General features: G+C 55.9%; 1 protein-coding gene across 2 annotated transcripts in view; it reads right to left on the reverse strand.

Annotated features, from left to right (window-relative positions):
* Window positions 1–19,651, reverse strand: part of BIN3 (bridging integrator 3) — a 37,681-nt gene that overhangs the window by 1,990 nt on the left and 16,040 nt on the right. Inside the window, exons 1-8 of one of the 2 annotated variants that reach the window (XM_016141567.2) lie at window positions 16,146–16,166; window positions 15,487–15,616; window positions 9,660–9,700; window positions 9,194–9,255; window positions 7,963–8,099; window positions 7,441–7,481; window positions 1,332–1,473; window positions 998–1,132 (exon numbers count right to left, since the gene is read on the reverse strand). In XM_016141567.2, the coding sequence (XP_015997053.1) occupies window positions 998–1,132; window positions 1,332–1,473; window positions 7,441–7,481; window positions 7,963–8,099; window positions 9,194–9,221 (483 nt within the window). In that variant the 5' untranslated portion in view covers window positions 9,222–9,255; window positions 9,660–9,700; window positions 15,487–15,616; window positions 16,146–16,166. Of the gene's footprint in view, window positions 1–997; window positions 1,133–1,331; window positions 1,474–7,440; window positions 7,482–7,962; window positions 8,100–9,193; window positions 9,256–9,659; window positions 9,701–15,486; window positions 15,617–16,145; window positions 16,195–19,651 lie in introns of those variants that run through there. The other variant, XM_016141566.2, reaches the window with a different exon arrangement.

The following is a 19,651-nucleotide window of genomic DNA, read 5'->3' on the forward strand; positions in this document are numbered from 1 at the left end:
GGCGACAGGGCATCCCGAGCCCCAAACCTGCTCCGCCCGGGGTGCGCCAAGGCTCGCACCCTGGAGCTTTTTCCCTGAGCAACAGGATGGAGCGGGGGGCGGGGCGGGGGGGGGCGGCCTGCAGGGGGCTGCAGGCTGGGAGCAGGGGCAGGGACCGGGCAGGGCTCCTCAAGCCCATCCCTCCGGGCCCAGGGCGAGGCTGCTGGAAGGGAGCCCTCACCTCCAGGGGCAGTGCTCTGGGCCAAGTGTGGGAACCCCTACTCCCTGGTGCACATCAGCTCTTTGCCTCATTTTCCCCTAGTGACCAAGGACACGGTCACTGACAAGTCCCAGCTCCAACACCAATCCTGCTCAGGGTTCCTGATCCCTAATGTGCAGCCCCATGGATTTGGGTGCTCTCCAAAGATGGCAGGTGGGGAGGAAGGAATCAGGCTTTTCTTTGGGCATCTGCGATTGTGGACGCGACAGAGAATGACAGTGTCCACTGGAGGGCGCCAAATGCCCAGGCTACGAGCAAGAGTGGCTTGGCGGCAGAGGGATGCGTTGAGCCTTTAGCTTTGTTACCTGCAGTCAGCTGGAGGGCCCACGTAAAGGACACCCCTAGCTTTGGCACCTCAACCTTTTCTCTTTTACAAAGAGACTAATCCCTGCAAAGTCATGAAAGATGAGGGATGAAGGGGGTAAGGAGGGCAGCAGCTACACCTGATCGCACAGTGTCCTACATCCTTGAGCGGCAGGAGACACAGGCTTGGCCTGCGGCTGACCCCCGAGCTGCCTGGCCCCAGAGCTCCCGCCATGCACCTCTGCCCACGCCCAGCCTGATGCCCAGGCAGAGACCCTGAGTGAGGCTCTCGCCAGGGATCAGGGCCCCCGCCAGAGGTTGCTAAAGTCAGCCTTCGTGGGGGGTGGAAGATGGTGTGACGTGTCTCAAAGCCCAAGACTGTCTCCCGCGGGAAAGTGTTGGGCCAGCGTCTGGGGCAGGCGGGAGTGGCCTCACCTGTGCTCGGATCAGGGACTCGAAGCTGGGCTGGAAGTAGTCGAGTCGGCTGTTGTAGAACCGTGGCATCTCGTCCAGGAGCTGCTTGTTCTTGGCCTCGAAGTCGTCCCGCACGGGCCGAAGCTCCTCTCGGGCCTGGGGAGGGAGACCTTGGCTGTCACAGGCCTATCTAGCGCCCCGATGGAAGCAGCGAGTGCGCGTGCGCACACACGTGGGTGTGGTATCAGGACACCTGGTGTCTCGGTCCCGCAGCCACCAAGCGGGTCCCCAGATGAAAGAGGAACTTCCACGTGTGACGCGTGCCCCGCCGCCCACCCTCGCCCCCTCCTCGTACCTGGTGGAGTTTGGCCAGCACTGGCCCCGTCTTCTCCTTCTCCTCGTACTTCTCCACCTTGGCCTGCAGCCTCCTGTAGTCCTGCAAGGCCTGCTCCCGCCGTTTCACGGCCATGTTGAGACTTGGGAACACACTGCCGAACCTGCCGAGACACCCGGGTTGGAAGCGGCCTGTTCCCGGAGCTGCGGGCTGGCATCTCAGCGTTCACTCGGGACACACGCTGGCGGCTGCCGAGTGCCAGACCCTGTTCTAGGTCTCGGGGGTTTTGCTGTGAACAAGACAGACGAGGCAGGCCCCGGCCCCTGTGAAGCACCTGCTACTGGGAAAGCCGTCCTGGGGTCAGGCCCCGGGAAAGGACGCAAGCCTAAGTAAGGGCCACACCGCTGGCCTGCGTAAGACATGGTGGGTCATGAGTGCATGATGCTGCTTGTCCTGGCACTGCTGTCTACGGCCTCGCCACCCAGACAAGTGCGATCCCGCCTGATCTCGGAAGCTAAGCAGGGTCGGGCCTGCTTAGTACTTGGATGAAAAGACCAGGTGCTGTAGGCGTAAAAAATAAAAAAATAAGGATTGTAAGCTGACAAGGTCCTTGCAATCTGTGAGGTCAACCAAGGGTTGCCTCGCCCAAAATACATACATACATACAAATTACATACATACATACATACGTACGTACGTACATACATACATACATACATACATACATAATATACTGGTGCTTCCCCAACCCCAGCCACCTCCTAGGGCCCGTCCCCCACTACAGAGACCTCTAATGGAGCATGGCAAAGCTGAAGACTCCTGGGAAGTCATCTGACATCTTCCTTTTAAAAAATGAAAGAAACAGGCCAGAGAGATGACATGACAGGTCCAAGGTCACAATCAGGTAGTGATGGTCCAGTAGAGAGCTCAAGCGCCCCAGTTCTGTCTAGCACCTCCCCACCACCTCAGATGCCACCAGCAGATGACAGAAACCTATTCCCGGTGGTGATCACTTTATAAGGTATATAAATGTATCGCTAAGTTGTACACTTGAAACTGATATGTTATCAACTGTACTTGAAGAAAAAAAAATAAAACACTTCTAATAGAGATTTCTAACAAACCAACCAACCAACCACACAAACAAATAACAAACCAAAAACCTTAAACCAAAAACCCCTACTCTTAGTATATTCTACCAGCTGACCACAGGAAAAGCAGGAATCCTCTGGTTCTATCACTAAAATGGACAAACTGTCAAACCAGATGTTTGAGGAAAATGACTCAAGGACCTCTTCTACCCCACAGTGACTCAGAGGCGCGGGTCACTCAGGAGGAGCAGCAGCAGACACCTTGGCATTTGGGTCTCTGTGGGATAATCTGTGTGACTACTGTCACCTTTAACGGGGAAGGGCGCTATCTTGAGACCGAAACAGGGCAGGACTCATCCCCGGCAGGGAGATGCTGCCCACCCCTTGATGAGTGAGTGCTGGATGCGGCAAGGCCAGCAGGGTTTCTAGAACAGCACGGGAGGAGAGGGGCAGGAGGCGTCCACCAGCAGCCGGTGGGGATCCGGCCACGCCACCGAGGGAAACGACAGGGCGGGGGTTATCCGAGGTTGGGGAGCCCAGGGTGGGCGACCCAGAACGGGACGCGTCAGTTCCTCCTGCAGCAACCCAGAGGGGGCGGAAGACAGGGACGGGGCAGTTGCTGGTTTCAGCCTCGCCCCGAGCTCAGAGCCAGAGGGGCATCTGTGAGCTCACGGGTCATCTTTAGGTAGTACAGATACAACGAGAAGAGTTATTTCCAAGTCTGCCTCTCACAGGGATGTGACCATGAATTTGGTTTTTAAAAGCCTCCACAAATCAAGAGTACAAATAACATAAGAGTAATAAATACTTTTGCCGGAGAATACAGAAAGTAAACCTGACCCAAGCATTAAATGCCCCAAAGCTTTAGGCCCAACTGGTAGATGTTAATGAAGCAAAGCGCTTATCTCTGACAAAGGCGATGAGAATGAATTCTTCCGCCCTGCTGGGCGTCTGCGATGGGCTCACTCCCTAAGGGAGTGGGAAAGGAGGGGGAAGACCACGCAAGGTCTCCGAGGCCTGGGCCATGTGCCCCTTCACGTGGGAAGCAGTCCGAGATTTCTGAGCGACTGATTTGCCAGGCAGAAGGTGTAGGCCTGCTCGGCGCTGAGCAAACTGACTGGGGCGCCCGGCCACCTCCAGGACAAACTGTCCCCCTTGGGGTCCACGGGCACAGGTGAGATCACTGAGGAGCCGGACTCACTGCTCTTGCCTCAGGCAGCTGCTGTGATGGGGTCTCAGTTGCTAGGAACGCCCTGTCCCTTCCTGGGAGGAGCGTGAGCAGCAGCTGAGAGGCGCGTGACTCAGGGGAGCAGGTGCGGTTGGGGCCGAGAAGCCCCCCTCCACCCCGACTGGACAGGGGGCCACCAGCAGCCACGCGGATTCTCACTAGAAGCGACCTGCTGCGCGGGCGGCCCAGTGCCTGGGCCTCTGCTGTCCACTTGCTGGCGGCCTGGGAGGTGCAGGGTGGGTGCGGGCCCAGAGACAGGACAGAATGAGAGCCAGGCGGGAAGCACCGGGTGGAGAGTCCCCTTGCCCCGGCCACAATCCCATCCCTCTGAGTGCATGTCCCCGGGTAAGAGGGCACCGCCATGAAGGAAGCCCTGTGCGCGGAGCAGCCCCCAGGGGCAGGGTGGGACTGTTGTTATGACGGCCAGTCGTGCAGCTCCTGACCCCTACGCTGGCTCACCCTCATAACCCTCTTTCCTCAGGGTCAGTTAGGGGGCACTCCCAGGGCCAGCCAGGGTCTGACAGACCAGGAACGCTGACTAAACACAGGGACTGGATCAGTGTACGAAGGAGACAGAAACCCAACCCTGGGGGAAGAAAGGCCATGCAGGGTCCAGACTTCCGCGCAATGCCAGGCCACTCCGGGGTGGGTGCTGTAAGGGAGGCTGAGTCGGCAAGATGCTCCCCTCACTCAGCCTGCTGGAAGCAAGGCCACCTGTCCTCCGTGAGGAAACGGCGACTGCAGCGGGGACTGGTCCCTGTTGCTCTGCCAGGCCCTCCAGGGCGGCCCTTTCTTCACCTTGTAACTCCGCCTCCCACGCAGCAGCACCCCTCAAACCAGGAGACCACAGAGGGCTCAGCTGGCTTAGTTCACTGTATGTGGACCCCCAATCACCTACCATGTGCGTGGCGTAGGCCCTGCCCTGGCTTCGGGACTCCTGAGGGGGAAGGGCAGGGGTCGCATGCATTAAGGTGGGGAAACGAAGGTTGGGCAGGGGAGAGCAGACGGTGTACCCTGAGTGGTTGAAGAAAGAGATGGGGACCAGGATGCTGTAATCTCTGGCCCCGGTTACTGCCTGCGGAGGCTCCACCTCCCCGTTTTTTACTTAGAAACAACAGAACAGACTTTGCCAGGTCCACGTATAAACGGCACGGTGCGGTGTGAGGAGCTGAGCAGTGGGACCCTCCCCTCAACCCCACGAGGGGCACTGTCCGGCCTTCTTCCGCCTCGAGGTCAGGGGAGGGAAGTCGGCAGGGAGGTGATGTCAGGCCCGGTGCCTGGGCCCTCCCGGACATGCCCGGCAGCCATACGGAGGTGCCTGACGACTTGGCCTGGCGAGGGTGGGGACCCGGCTCTCCCTGAGGCATGAAGCCCGCACTTTCACGAAGACCCAAGGCTTCCCGCTCGCCCTGAACGTCAGCAGTGAGGTGGAACGGGAAGTCCCTGGGCTGGGGCCCCAAGTTCTCTGCCCTCCACAGGCGGCTCGACTTGCCGTTTCAGCCACGAACACGTCCCCCCCTCTGCTGAGCACTGACTGCCACTCCTTGTTCGGTTCGGCCCCCCCTTTCCACAGGTGGGGGAGCAGACTCAGAGGAGCGGGGCCCTGGCCGAGGCCACGGGCCGGGTCGGGCAGGCTGGGACTGCCCGCCCAGCACGTGCCCCGCGCCGCCGCACTGCGCCCCTTGGCAGGTGCCACACTGGTCTGCTTCCCTGAGGATGCCGTCAAGGCTTCTGCACTGGACCACAAGCGCCTGGACCACACGCCTGTGCTCTGAGACGGGAGCACGGGGCTCGGCCTACACCGGGCACTCGCTGAAGCTCTGCCCACGGCGACTGCCCGTTTCTTGCCTGTCCTGAGGTTTGACGGCAAACGGCCACCCCGGGTAAGCGTGGGGCGAAGAGGCAGCACGAGAGGGAGGAGGGGAAGGGGGAGTAGAGAGAGGCCGGCTGGGAGGTGGGCTGGGAGCAGCCGGCCCGGTGGGGAATGCCTGCCATTCCTCAATCTGTGCCCACACAGCCGGGATCTTCCACCCACCAGGAAAGGGAAATTGAAAGCATCCCCATCCGACCATGTGAACGTGGCCCAGAGACTGGGGGATTAGAGGCCGAGCCCCCCGGGGGGAGGCCGGGGGCGGTGGGGTGGCCATGTGGCAGTGCTCTTCATCAGAGGACAGGAAAGCTGCAGTTTCCTGTTTCCGGTGCTGGGGTCCCTGGGAGCTTCTTCTCCTGGCAAGAGGAGGCAACAGGCAGTGCGGTTTCACGTGGTCGGGGGAGAGATCGCGTGTCGGCTCCGGGATGCGCAGAAGCCGGCCTGGGCAGCCAGGCAGGCCCGGGGCGCACACAGAGGTCAGCGGATCTGCTGCGGAGATGGTGACCGCCCCCTCTGCCACTCGCCCACCTTCCTGGCAGGTGGTGGGCCGCTATGGTGGTGGGAAGCAGCCGGGATTTCTCTCCATTTGGCTCCAGAAACCAGGCATCAGATTTCAAGGCCGCCTCGTTGGTTGTGAAATCGAGACAGGAGTCTGTCCCCCAGTTCTCTGAGCTGGTGTCCCCTTGCCTAGCTCTGCCAGCTGTGGGTGTCCATGGCGGCCTCCATGGCAGCCCCTGGGACCCCCACCGGCAGGTTCTGACTGTGGTCCTTCGCACGCAGCTCGGAGCGCTCGGTCCAAGGGACCGGGTCGGAAAGTCATAAGCAATGGAAGTCCTTTGGACGGCTCCCTCCTGACCGCTGGCCTCCTCAGCACCCAGCTGCTCACTTGACCCTGAGACCTGGGGCTGAGCAAGACTTAGGGGCCAGGGGTCCAGAGCCCGTGGAAGGAGCAGGCATGCAGGGGTGAGGAGAGAAACCCTCTCCCGCGCCAGGGTCAGCCCCCCTGCAGTGGCTGAGCCTCCAGACAGCCCAGTTTAGAGAGCGTTCCCAAACCCCACCCCTTGGACCCGAACAGGGAGCGAGGCGCTCAACGACCCCAGCACCCGGGGCCGGAGGATCAAAACCTGCTCTCTCATCTCCCTCTGGGCCCTGATCCAGCCTAATGGTAATTAGTGGAGCCTCATTACCCGGGCCCTGGTGAGGTGACTGCCAGGGACCACCACAGAGAGGTAATAAAGTGCAGCTGCTGGGCTGGACTGGAGCCTTTCTAGGTCAGAGGCTGCCTGGGAGAGGCCAGGGAAGAAGATGAAGTGATTTGGGAGCTTCAAGGCAATGCCCGCCCCTTAGGGGACCCAGGGAATAGGCCCGTCTGATCCCTGACCAGAGCCTGCCTAACAGAAGGGGAGTCTCACAGAAGAATTTCTGACCCTCACAGGTCATGAGTCAGGGGACCTTCCCAGGCAGGACCCGGCTGCTGCACCCTTCCCCATGTGCGGCCACCCCCACATTTCAAAAGCCGAGTGCTGCAGGCAGCTGCTCTCTCAATCCGGCTGAGAGATGAAAGGCCTTGCTCATCTCCGCTGAGGGCTGGCCAGGATCTCTGCTAGCTTAATTCAGCAAGCTCTGGTCCCACCGGTCCTCAAGTAGGAACAAAGAGGAAACGGAGAGTGACCACTGGAGCAATTGCCGGCTGCCGAGGGGGATCAGAAGTGCCTGCCACCACCGAGCACATCTGGGCGACGGCGGGTGCTCTGGGGCTACCAGGAGTGTCAACCCTAGGGCTGCAGATCATATCGCCAGGATTTCTGCTGAGCTCCCTATCAGCCCTATGAAAGTCTGGGGACAGGCTGCTAGAAATGCTATTCAGTCCCCAGGTGACCAGTTGACCTGCCTTTCTAGTAAGTGCCCGAAGCCTGTGGTCCCCAGATGACCTTTACTCACTTTTTTAATGGTTCGATCACAGTCTTTTGAATCTGGTTCACCTGTAAAAAGAAAAACCCAATGACATCAAAATTGGGAGGAGGATCCGAGTTCCGGAGACAGGAAAGGAACCTATTGGGGGTACCCAGAGGACAGGCGAGGCTGGCGCCCCTGACTGCTGTGGAAGTGAGGCAGACATGGTGACCGGGAAGCCTGAAGGGCGACAGAAAGCACCCTGTTCTTGTCCCTGGTCAGCTCCTGTCCTGCTGGCCGCGGCTGCCCAGGCTGATAACGGCTGTGCTTGGGGAGGGAGGTGGGTGGGCAGAGCTGACTGGGGTCTCCCTCCTGGCCTCACTGTGAGTGACGAGCGCCTGTGGGAGCCACGGGAAGCAGGTCTTCCAGGAACGTGCTCACGTGGCATGGGGACATAGGCCTTAGAGGGCTGAGGGTGCCCAGAGGGGAGCCTGAGCCCTGTTAGGGACTCCATGTGGGTGCTCCTCCAGACAGAAGCCACGAGAAGGGGGAGACCCAGACCCCAGTCACCTTTTCCTGGTTGAAGGCATCCATCCGTTTCATGGCCGTGTCCAGGGCCGTCACCATGTTCAGAAAGTCCTGGTCTTGCTCACAGAGGGGATTGGAGAGCAAGTCCAAGGATATCTTCACAGCAGATTTGGACATGGCTGTAAGAAGTCAAAGCTCAGTGAACTTGCGAAGGGACAGACATCAAGGCTTTGTCCTTAGGATTCTCGGTCCTCCCTCAGTCCAGAGGCCTGTACCCAGATGACCTCCACCCATGGCCAGAGGCCACAAAAACTACAAAGCACCACAAAACCATAAGACACTATTCCTTATTGCATAATGTTCATTCCTGACCACATGACGCTGTCCTGGACAATCCTTTTGGGCAGTTTTACCTGCTGCAATGACAATGTTCTGGACTCTGGATTATAACAGAATCATCTGGGTGGGAAGCTGTAAGAAATGCAGATTTGTAGCTGCAAAGATTCTACCTCAGTAAGTATAGAATCCAGGAACACGCATTAAGAAACCTCTCCAGGTGGACGGGAGACGCACCGCGGTTTAGGGGACAACGGTAGCAGCGCGCTTCGCTGCGTGGCACACTTACTGTAAAGAACTAGGGTCCAGATTTCGGGCTTGGTGGGCCACACGGTTTCTGTTGCAACTACTTAACTCTGCCACAGACAATACTTAAAGAATGGATGTGGCTGTGTTCCAAATAAAACTTTATTGGCAAAACAAAGCCAGAGTTGGCATAGCTAGGCGAGCGCTGGCTTCGATGACACATGGTAATAAGGAAAGGAAGCAACAGGTCACAGCATTGCCCTGACGGGAAAGGCAGCGAGGAACAAATAAGGTACCGTCCAGCTAACTCGGATCTCGCTTAAACAACAGACGGATGCCAAAGGCAGGCCCCTGGCTGGCCACGCTCACAGTCTGGAGACGCGGGGGGCCGACAGTGAGGGCGGTCACGTTCAGACGTGCCTGTGTCCTCTGGATGACACTGGCCTGAGGCTCTGTGGCACAGACCACGGAACCCGGCGCCCCGCCCAGCTGTGGTGGCTGCTGTTGCACCCGCGGAAAGGGGTAAGCGGGGATCTAAGTGAAGACTGACGTCAGGTCACTTTTCGGGGACATTTTTCAGGCACCTGCTCAGCGTACTGCCTTCAAAGCCAGGCCTGAGGCGACTGAGGGAGCAGGACGTCCTCCTGCGCCCCGCCCAGCCCGGGCCTGTCGTGGAAGACGCGCCACCTACCCAGGTCGGCATCCGTGCTCTTCTTCATGTCCTTCTGTAGCCTCCTGGTCTGCTCTTCCAGCCTGCAAGGGAGGGGTGCGGGCCTGGCACCTGGTCCAGTTGACATCGCTAACTGGCTTTCGGCACCCCCTCTTTCTGTCTACCCGAGGGAAGCCCACCCTGATGTGGGATGCCGGCCAGGAGGAGAAGGGGCCCCTCTCTGTGGGGATTTTTTCCATGACTGATGGGCCATTACGAGCTCTGCATGAGGCCGAGCACCCAAAGGCTACAAGTTAACAACTGTCACACAGCCATCAATTGGGGGAGAGTTTCTGGCAGGTGGTGAACTGAGCTGCTCTGGGCAGAGGGGCAGCCCACTACCGGGTGGCAAGCAGATAAAACCATGCAGGAAGTGAGACCTGGCAGAAGGCTCTAGCCCTTTCCCAGCTCTTCCCACCCCCAAATCCTTCTGGGCTTTGACACTCACTGCTGGAGTTTTCCATACTCCCTTTCAAAGTCTCTCTCCACCTGTAAGAGAGAGATAACTCAATCATCGGAGAAATGACAACAGGTTGGAAAAAATCTGCCAGCCCCTTAATGCTCCCCCCACACCCTCCCCCGGGCTGCAGGAACAATGCCATCCCGCTCATGCAGGCACTAGCAGGTCCTTAATGACACGGAACCCCTGTGTTCCCAAATTAATTAAGTGCTTATTTAGGGTGAGGGACTCCCCTCCCAGATGCGCCAGCCGGGCAAGTACCAGCAGATTAGGCTCTGTTCTTCCTCCACAGGGCTGGGGGGCTGGGGGGCTGTGTTCCTGCTTTTCACCCTCCCCTTCTGTGACAGGTAAGCTGCCTGGGATGTGACTGACACTCAGCCTGAGAGACGGGTGGGCGCGGAGGAAACGGGTGGGTCCGGACTTCAGTCCTGTCTCTGCCACTTCACAGCTCTGAGCCCCAAGCAGGTCACCTCCTGTCACAGCCCAGGTTTCCTCAGAGGTCCTACCTACCACCTGCTAGGGTCAGGGACGATCAAGGAAGATCACGCACCCTCACGCTGCGTGCTGGCATGAACCAAACTCAAATACCATTACTGCCGACTTCTGCAAGGCTCCCTAAATTCCTAGTTAGTTATCAGATTTCTCTGATGCCAGCGATATTTAAACCCAACGGGTATGAGTCCTGGATCCAATTCTGCCACCTACATGTCAGGTGAAGTTAAGAAAGGGACTCGCACTCCGACGCCTGAATTTCCCCATCTGTAAAATGGGGCCTGGGCAATGGTTCTTGGCAGAGCGGCCTGTGACGTGAATGGCATCTGAGAGCCTAAAGGAGGGGACAGATGAGGGGCCTCCCCTTGCTACTCTCCCACAGAGGCGGCATGACTCCTTGGCTGCCTGTGGAGCCTCTGGGCCGAGGTGCTCTGAGAAACGAAACCGGCACTGTTCACGGCATGCTCGCTGTGCGCTTCCAAGAACAGCTTCTCCTCCACAGCTGCGCCAGGAGGTAGATGTCCTCCTGGCCCTCGCTGTGCCGAGGTCGCGGGGACAGAGGTGAAGCTACCTGTGCAAGGTCACACCTCTAGGAGAGGCCCAGTTCCCGGGCCTGTGCTCTTAACCTTCGTTCCGCTAAAAGGGAAAAAGGTGTTTGCTGAGGAGTTAAAGCCAGGACCTAATAAAGAAGGCTTCTTGGCTGCTAACCCCGAGAGCCCTAAATCCTGGCTCATTTGCATTACAGGTCAAAGGTCAGGGAGTACGAATTGGCGGAAACCATCAAAGCCCCACGGCTCTTCACCAGGAGGCCTTTTCAGCAACTGTGCCCCAGCGAAAGAATATCCTAAACCTGTCCACCTCATACTCCACATTTGGATTTGGGTAAATCCTAAATTAGGTAAATTAGGTTAAATGGCAGGACATTGTTCAGGCCAATGATTTCACATTACATATGAGGAGAACGAAGCCCAGAGACGGAATGGGACCGATGTAAGGGTGGAGGGCCAGTGAGCGGCAAAGCGAGCCTAGAACTCAGACTCCTTTTATTTTTTTAGCTACTCATTTATCCCGCAAACATTAATGAGCACCTTTTAAGTGCGATGCATTCTGCCAGGAGCTAGGGATACCCTGGTGAATCACACAGACGTGGGCCCTGGTAAAGGAGACAATGCGCGCGCGCACACACACGCATGCACACACACACACGCACACACACTGCAATCGGCAGGAAGTCCTGTGAGGGCTCGGGCGGTACAGTGAGAGAATGACGTGGACCCAGCTCAGCTCGGGTCCTCCGGGCACAGCAGCATGTCACCTTCCTATCTGAACTGGGACATTCAGAAGCAGGAACACATGGTCTGTCGCTGATTCTATGACCCCCGCATCCAGAACCCGACGCCGAGGTCTGAGACGAGACTCACACCGGCGCCTCACCCTCTCATCTGTCCCCCTCTTTTGAGCAGACCCACTCTTCCTCGCTCCAGGAACCCAGCATTTTCATCGTCGCCTTCCTTACGATCCACTAAAAGCTGCTGCTCAGAAAAAATTCAAAGTTCACTCTCACCGAAGCGTGTGTGCCTGCTAAGAGTTTAAAGTGTCACCCGTCACAGGGGATTTGGCATTGGGCAGGAATCAGAGTCACAGCCAAAGACCTCAAAGGCCTCCGGCCTGACCGCAGATTTGTTCTGGAGCAAAGCGGCCCTGCCGGGCCCTTTGGTGTGCGCACCGAGGTCGGTCTGGTCCTTTCTCCCAGTGCCGGGAGGGAGCGGGGAGAGGATCTGGCAGAGGCAGGTAAGACGTGAACTCTGATGTTAGCTGCGCAGCGTCAAGAGCGTTCGTTACCTAACATGCTGAGTCTGTTTCCTGTCTAATGAAACGGGATATTTCACCTGGCCTCACATAAATTTCAGCGGCTGACAAGGAAGCAGGGTAACAGCATCAGCCTCGCTGGCTTTGGGGAGACCCACCACCGTCTACGTGGAGCACAGAGCGGGGAGGAGCCTGGCTTGCGGGCGGCGTTGCCCTGTTCCTCCTGGCACCGGGGTGCAGAGAGCAGTGACAAAAAGCACGTGGCCTGCTGGCAGCTGGGGCACCCCCGAGTTCGGCTAGGCGTGGCGTCCGTGCCTGGGGGCTGTGCTGGGGCCTCCCTTCACGGCACACGTTTCCTTTCTTACTTCGCTGGATGTGACAACTGAGCACAGTCTTTACATATTAAAAGCCCGACCCCCCCCCCCCAAAAAAGAGATGAAATTAAAATTAAGGCTGTCTTGGCCAGGATGCAGCTCTCCTGAAGACAGACCCGCCGAGGAGGTGCTCTGAGGGGGGAGGCGAGCGCCTGCAGGCCCACCGGAGCTGCTGCCCTGTCTCCCGGCACGGCCTGTTGCAATCCTCAAGCATCCCGGTGCGTGCGTGGGAAGTCAGAGAACACCTGGTCCCCTGGCTGGGATGCTGGGACTTGCACAGAGAAGGACTGCACGTTTCCAAATGGGCGGGATCATTCTGGTTGATGAGGAACTCGAGGTCTCACCCTAGAAGCTGAGACGCTTGTCAAATGGGAGCTTGGTCCTTCTACTTTATGCAGCTCATCTGACAGCCGAAGAGAAGGTCGCGAACGTTTCACCTCCTCTGGTTCTGGTAGTCAAGTGTGGGCTGCTTCTGTAGCTCAGTCCCCACCTCTCTCCCCTCCACTGGGGTAGGATCCGGGGGGGTACTGGCCTCTCGGATGGAGAATAAAGGGACACACTGGTGTCTCAATCCAAGGTCTATCCATTCCGAGGGAAACAGCCAAACACAAAAGATCTGAACATCTTTGAATGCTTGATGCCTTTGCCAAAAAGGCAGCTGGACCCCAGTCAACAATGCAAGTGTAAACACATGTGCGCGACCGTCAGCAGGTCACGGCGGGCGGGCTGGCTGGCGAGGCTCGTGTAGGGAGGACTGAGCACGAGCACGGGACGTCCGCCTCGGCTGCTCCCCGCGTTCTAGAAGGCTCAGGGTGGAGGAGAGGGACTGCGCAGCTCCCCGCGCTCCCCAGTGCTGAGGACAAGCTGGCACGCAGCAGGAGCTCAGTACTGGTTAACCGAACGAATGGGCTGAGTTCCCACCCAAACTTACACTCCTGGTGACGTGGGAAAGACCAGCTGCGAAGCCCCTCTGTGAGCCCGCTTGGGAGAGCAGCCTCCCTGCGGCACGTTACGACAGGACAGGAATGAGGCTGAGGGCCCCTCCACCTTGCACCTGGAAATATTTCTCAAGTGAAGGCTCCACGTGGTGCCACTCTCTGTTGCCTGACTTCACAAGGCGCCCACCTAGCTAGGAATCGAAGTGTGCACTTTTCTTTGTGTGTGAGACCCAGAGAGACCCTCGCTTCGGAGAGCTCCCTCCCAGCCTTCCAGGCGATGGAGGGAGGTGCAGCTTCTCTTAGCCACACTAAGATGCTCCAGCTACTTTATGGGATGAGGGACGCGGGGCAGAGGGGACTGAGCAGGTCAGGATGGGGAGGGAGGGGAGCTTCTGTTCTTCCACTTTGGCTCCACTGTTCAGCCCCTGCAGAGAACACGCCATTCCGGCCAAAGCTGTGACAATAATGGCATCTGCATTAATAACCTGGGCACAGGAGAACAGCGAGGGCAGACACACAATGCTTCCTTTGTGTCTGACAGCTGGGCGCCTTGGGCCAAAAACCTCCTGAAACTCTCTGAAGATAACGTGAGCATTTCTTCCCATGACAGGGGTGCTGTGACTTCCAATATCCCAGGCAGCCCCGTCTGCTCCCCTCCCTGAAAGTGCCTGGGCAAGAACAACAGAGTGCGTCACCGCTGTTGGGGGCAGCTGCGGAGAGGCTGAGACAACGACCTGGCCTGCCTGGGAGGCCGGCAGGGGACTCGCGGGTGGAGAGTGAGACTCCGAGGGGCAGGGTCTTGCTGCACACACTTCAGTGCTGCCTGGGAGTTGAGGGAACAAACAGCTCTGTTCCAGCCTACACGTCACTGCACCGGGGATCTTGGACGACCGGTGGAGGTCCTGGTGGTTTATAGAGAGTCGCGTTGGCGTTTTCCTGCGATGCGGTCGGTGCTGACTGAGGCCTTACGATGTGCCAGACACTGGGTGAAGCGCTGCAGATGCACCGCCGCACGTGAGACGCATCAGATGGCAATGACGCAGGTCCCCGCACCACCCTCACGTTACACAGGAGAAACCGAGGCTCGGGGGGGGGGGGGCAAGAAACTCGCGTGAGGTCACGGACGGCGCGTCCAGAGCCAGGCCGGGAATCCGGGCGGGCAGCCCTCCGAAGCCGGCCTCCTAGCCGCTCGCGATGCCTGGTCTGCAGGGCGCTGATGCCACTGCCAGAGGATCGCAGCTCACCCTGAGCGAGGCCGATCTAGGAGGCGAGAGGGAGCCGTGGCTCACAGAGGGCCACACAGGCAGGAGGGTTTTCTCAGGCTGTGCATCTGCCCTGCCCTTGGGGAGTCCCTGCCACTCCTCAGCCTAATACACCCACAGATCTTTCCGTCAACAAACTCTGGCAAAGAAGCTAGAAACTGCATTCTAGCCTATACTGTTCTGTGGAGAACAAAGGCCACCTCGATAAAGGATGGGGAGTTGGGAGGTTTTTTTGTTGTTTTATTTTTTTGTTTTTTTTTGTTAGTGAATGTCGGGAATAGAAGACCCTTCTCCAAACCACTTCCTTTTCAGATCTGCCCTGGATTACACCCTGGAGACTCAAAGCCCCACCTTCTCGCTTCCTGTAGCCGGCTAGAGCCCAGCACTTGCACGCCCAGATTCTTTGTGCTTCAGCCGAGAGCCTTCGCAGATGGTCAGCCTCTGCATGGGAGGCCAACGCAGTCTGTCCTCGGTCTGCCTTTGCTTGAAAAGGGGAGGGCTCTTTGAATGCGGGCCCATTTCCTTTTAAGTGACCTATCTTTGGATTTCCCGAAGATAGAGCCATTGGTCAGATGTGTGCTGAAGTCCCCTTCCCGCCAAACTGAAACAATATTTTTTCTATAGTTCTGAGTCCTGAGCCAAGGAAGAATGAGGTTATTTAGAAAAGGAGACCCGCCAGGGCCTGGGGTGACAGTTAAGGGCCTCCACCAGGCTTCCTGGAACTGTTACAACGAGAGATGCTCTATAGTTATAGTCTCCCACGTTAAACCAAGAGCCTTGCTCAGGCCTGTGAGTGACGAGGCGAAGCGGCCATTCGTTACCAGAATCCCCCAGCCCTGGCAGACCTCCACGGTCTGCGTGAAGCCATGGCAGGGGCATCAGACAGAGAGGCTCGGGCTTGAGTTCTAGCTCCGGCTCTGTCGGCATTACTTTTTCTAACCTGAGGAAGTCACTGTGACTCCATGGTCTTGCTTTCCCCATCAGGAAAAATCAGGAGGTTGAATTAGATGACCTCTAAGGGCTTCCAGCGCTAACCTTCCAAGGAGATATGATTCTCTTCCTGTCCCATTCTGGAGATAAAACAGGGATAGGCACTGTGGGCTTACGAGGGGGTTAGGATTCAATCATCCCCGCTGCGCTGAGTGACTTTGGGTCCTGGCGAGGAATGCGTGTGACAGCAGAGAGAAAGGGACCTGGACCCTGGAGAAGCGCCCTAGTCTTTCGTGCGGCCCTGAGGTGGCCCGAGATAAAGGCCTGGGAAGTGCCCTTGGCAGGGGTCTCCGTTTCAGGTGCCCACCTAGGAACGTGCAGACTGAGGCCCAGAGGCCAGTGCTGGGCGGTCGGAAGCAGTATGTTCCTCCTCACCTGTGGAACCCGCCTCTTCCACCCGCCCACACTGAGCTGAAGAAGGAAAATGCTCCAGGACGGGGGGGTCCTGCAAGCCCCGTCTCTGTGGGGTCCCAGAGCTGTGCGCCCGACAATGATAAAATCTCAGTTCTGCCTTCCCAAACCCACGACAGCCGAGTCCAAGTTCTGGCTCCATGCAAAGGCCATCTGAGACAGAGCTGACTCTTAAAAGGTAAGAATCGGTTTACTCACTGTTTTGGGGACAATCTGTTTCTTGGGCTGCCCGATCTTGAAAGGAATCCTGTAAGAGAAAGAGACAAAGAAGGACGTTAGGAGAAATGCGGAAGGACGTGGCTGAAGAGCACTGACAAAATACGAGCCGCCTGTCCCCCAGAAGGGTGAAGAACGGTGGCGGTGGCTGCTCCCCGCCACTTGTCCCACGTGCCCTGTGGGTCTAGGACCATCGGCAGCCAGGTGGGTCCTGGGGTGGACAGTCATCCTCCCACGGACAGTGTCGGGGGATGTCCTGGGCACCACCTTCTGCTCCAGAGCATCCTTTCTACCACTGGTCTGTTGTTTGAATGCATTGCGAAGGCGAAGACAGCAAAGGGAAGATACGTACAAAGAACAGTCGCCATAAACCTCATGTCTCGAAGAGCTGCGAAGTCAAATTACAGGCCCGCTTGGACTGCTACGTCCTTGAAAACGAGCCTTGACAAGCACGGTAAAAGCCACTCATCACTTGTACTTGGTGCGTTGCAGGGACATTAAGAACCGGCCGGGCTGGGTTATTTCCTGTGGGAATGGGCAACACTGAAATGCACCTGAGCCCTGAGAGGAGTCTGAACTCCAGTCCAAGTCCGCCCTGGACTTGCTAGGAAGCCCTGCGGCTCAGGTGCCCCTCTTGGAGAGGGATGGCGGCTTGGCATAACGGAAGGACGGGCAGGGTCTAGGAGCCTCGCCCGGGCTGAGCGGACTGTCCCCTGCTACGTAACCACCGCCCTGTGCCTTAATTTCCTACTCTGTGAAGCAAGAAGATTAAACTGGATAATTTAGAATCTTCCTTGAGGCGCTGAAAATTCTGATTCTACCATTCTGAGACAAAAAGCAGGGCAGCCAGGAGAGAAGGCAAACGCAGGGCATCCCGGCAGGTGCGGACACATTGGCTGCACCTCCCCCCGCACCCCCCCCCATCCCCCAGGCGGGAGGAGCCAGGTAAGCACCCCTGGATCAGCCCAGGGAGGAGGGCCACAGCAGGAGCCCTGGGGGGACAGGCGAGACCAGCACGCTCACTACTTTTAGTCTCTTCCATTCAAACCTCCCGCTCCCACTGCTGCGCCCACCCCCTCCACCAGGCCCCTTCCCTTCCCCCCCCACCCCCCCCCGCTTCTCTTGGCCCAAACTGACCAATACCGCTGCTAAACCCAATGGTATAATTAACCACCGATAATAACCCCAGACAGTGATCTGGTTAGAGGATGGGCCAGCCTGAGTCACAGTGGTTTAAATTTAATTTCTGGAGGACATCCTGTTTATTGTTAACCCACCCCGTAATTTGGGAATGTTAACCCTTTGGGGGCTGGCTGATTCACGTGGTCTCTGTAAACAAATAATCTCTGGCTATATAATTACCAGGGGAAAAGGCAAGCTATGGAGCTGAAAAGGAAAGAAAAAATGAAATTGCTATTTCCCTTTCTCGGGCGTAAAGAGGAAAGGTTAAGGGGAGATGAGCTCCTTAGTCCCCTCCCTGGGCCCCCAGTTACTTTCCCCAAAATCAGACTGCAGTCAACTGACAGAATAGTTCCGGACAGTGAACAATTGCCCTCAAGGATCATTTTGGTGACAGTGCAAATGAGGTCCTGGTGGCATTGCAAAGATTGATCCTATCCTGCACGGAGCAAGTTGCAGTATAAAAAGCTCCAGACTGAGAATCAGAAAACCTGGTCTCTGCCTCTGACTAGTTTGTGATTTGAACAAATCCCAATCTCTCTGGAGCTCAGTTTCTTAAACTATAAAACAAGGAGTTAGAAGAGACGGTCCCTTCGGCTTATCTAAAACTTCAGTTCTAAATGGAATCTCTATTCCAAGAACATGGGGAGTAGGAAAAGAAGGCTAAAAAAATCCTCCGAGCGGTCTTCAAAACGCTTCTTACTTGGAGCGCAGTACTACAGACTAGGTACCAAGAAATTAGGAACGTAAGCGTCCATTATTTGTGGTGTCACAGACTCTCTCTAAATGTTAATTTAGGATCACAGTATTTTCAGAACTGTAAGTTACCACAGAAATTTTTTCCAGTTCAACCTCCTCATTTCATAGATGAGAAAGCAGATCTGGAGAGTTCAGTGACTAGCGCAGGGTCATTCTGCTGGTTCACGAGAGAACCAGGAATAAACTGTCAGGGCTCTGATGTTCAGTCCAGTTCTCTCTCTCCCACTCATAGTTTTAACACTCTCACATAATTTGTTATACAGTCACCCCTTGGTTATCTGGCAGGGATTGGGTCCAGGATGCCCTGTGGATCCCGAAATCTGCTGATGTTCAAGCCCCTCATGTGAAATGACGTGGACAAATACATACAGCTTGCCCTCCGCATCCGTGAATTCCCAGCCACAGATACTATTTTCAACACATGGTTGACCGAATCGGCAGATGTGAAACTTGAGGATGTGGAGGGTCAACTGTATGTATTTTAAGGAACTGTATGTATTTTAAAGAATAGTTTATCCCTTTAAAAAGTAAACCACGCTCATCAGAGAAAACTTGAGAATTATAGAAAAGAATAAAAACCGAGAAGGTGGGGGGAGGGGGAGGGCAGGGAGGGGAGGGGAGAGGGGGAGAATGAGCTCAAGAGAGCACGAATGTGAGCTAGTGAGCGAGTGAGAAGGAGAAAACACCCCAAAACAGCCCAGTCTCAAATCTAAACGATAACCAAGGTCATTGTTTTGGTATTAATTATATTTAAAAAATATGCAGAACGAAAAAACACTGAAGCAAAATGCTAAATGTTAGTAGTGGTTAATTCTAGGTGGTGAGAATATGATTAGTTTTCTTCTTAGCATGCTCCATATTTTTCAAATAAACTAAAAAAAAAAATCTCTTATGTGTTTTTTTCCTTGACTACAAAAATAACACCTGATCAGTATCAAAAAAACTTGAAAAACATGGAAAAACACAAAAGGACAAACATACACATACACACACACACACACACAATCCCAAAGAAACAAAGAGTAATACCGATTCTGTGTGCGCATGTATGTACATAGGTATATATATTTACATAAATCTTAAAAAGAAACATATCATGAATGTTTTTATATTGTCAATATTTAGTTTTTATTAGCCTGACTTTTTAAGAGCTATCTAGTATTTCATTATACACTTGTAACACTAATTTTATTTTTGTAACCCACATCACTTGCTGGGGGTCACTTCAACCATTTCAAAATTTTATTCTATTAAAAACAAAAACTCTAATAGTTAAATCTTTGTGCACATCAAGAAATAGCACAAAGGATCAATTCTTAGAATGGGAATGGCTGGGTCAAAGGCTATATACGCATTTAGGGTTCTGCTACATTTGCTGACTGCCCTAGAGACAGATTGAAACAGTTTACATTTCACCACCGGCCCTTCGGCCCTTCGGCCCTTCGGCCTGTTTATCAGGATTATTTCCTGGTTTGGGGTTTGGACTTTTCTTGTGTACATGTGTGTGCACCTCCACCTTCATGTACAGTGGGCGTCCTGGGCATGGATTC

The sequence above is a fragment of the Rousettus aegyptiacus genome, unplaced genomic scaffold (assembly GCF_014176215.1).
Source record: "Rousettus aegyptiacus isolate mRouAeg1 unplaced genomic scaffold, mRouAeg1.p scaffold_m13_p_16, whole genome shotgun sequence".
In the NCBI taxonomy this organism is placed as follows: domain Eukaryota; kingdom Metazoa; phylum Chordata; class Mammalia; order Chiroptera; family Pteropodidae; genus Rousettus; species Rousettus aegyptiacus.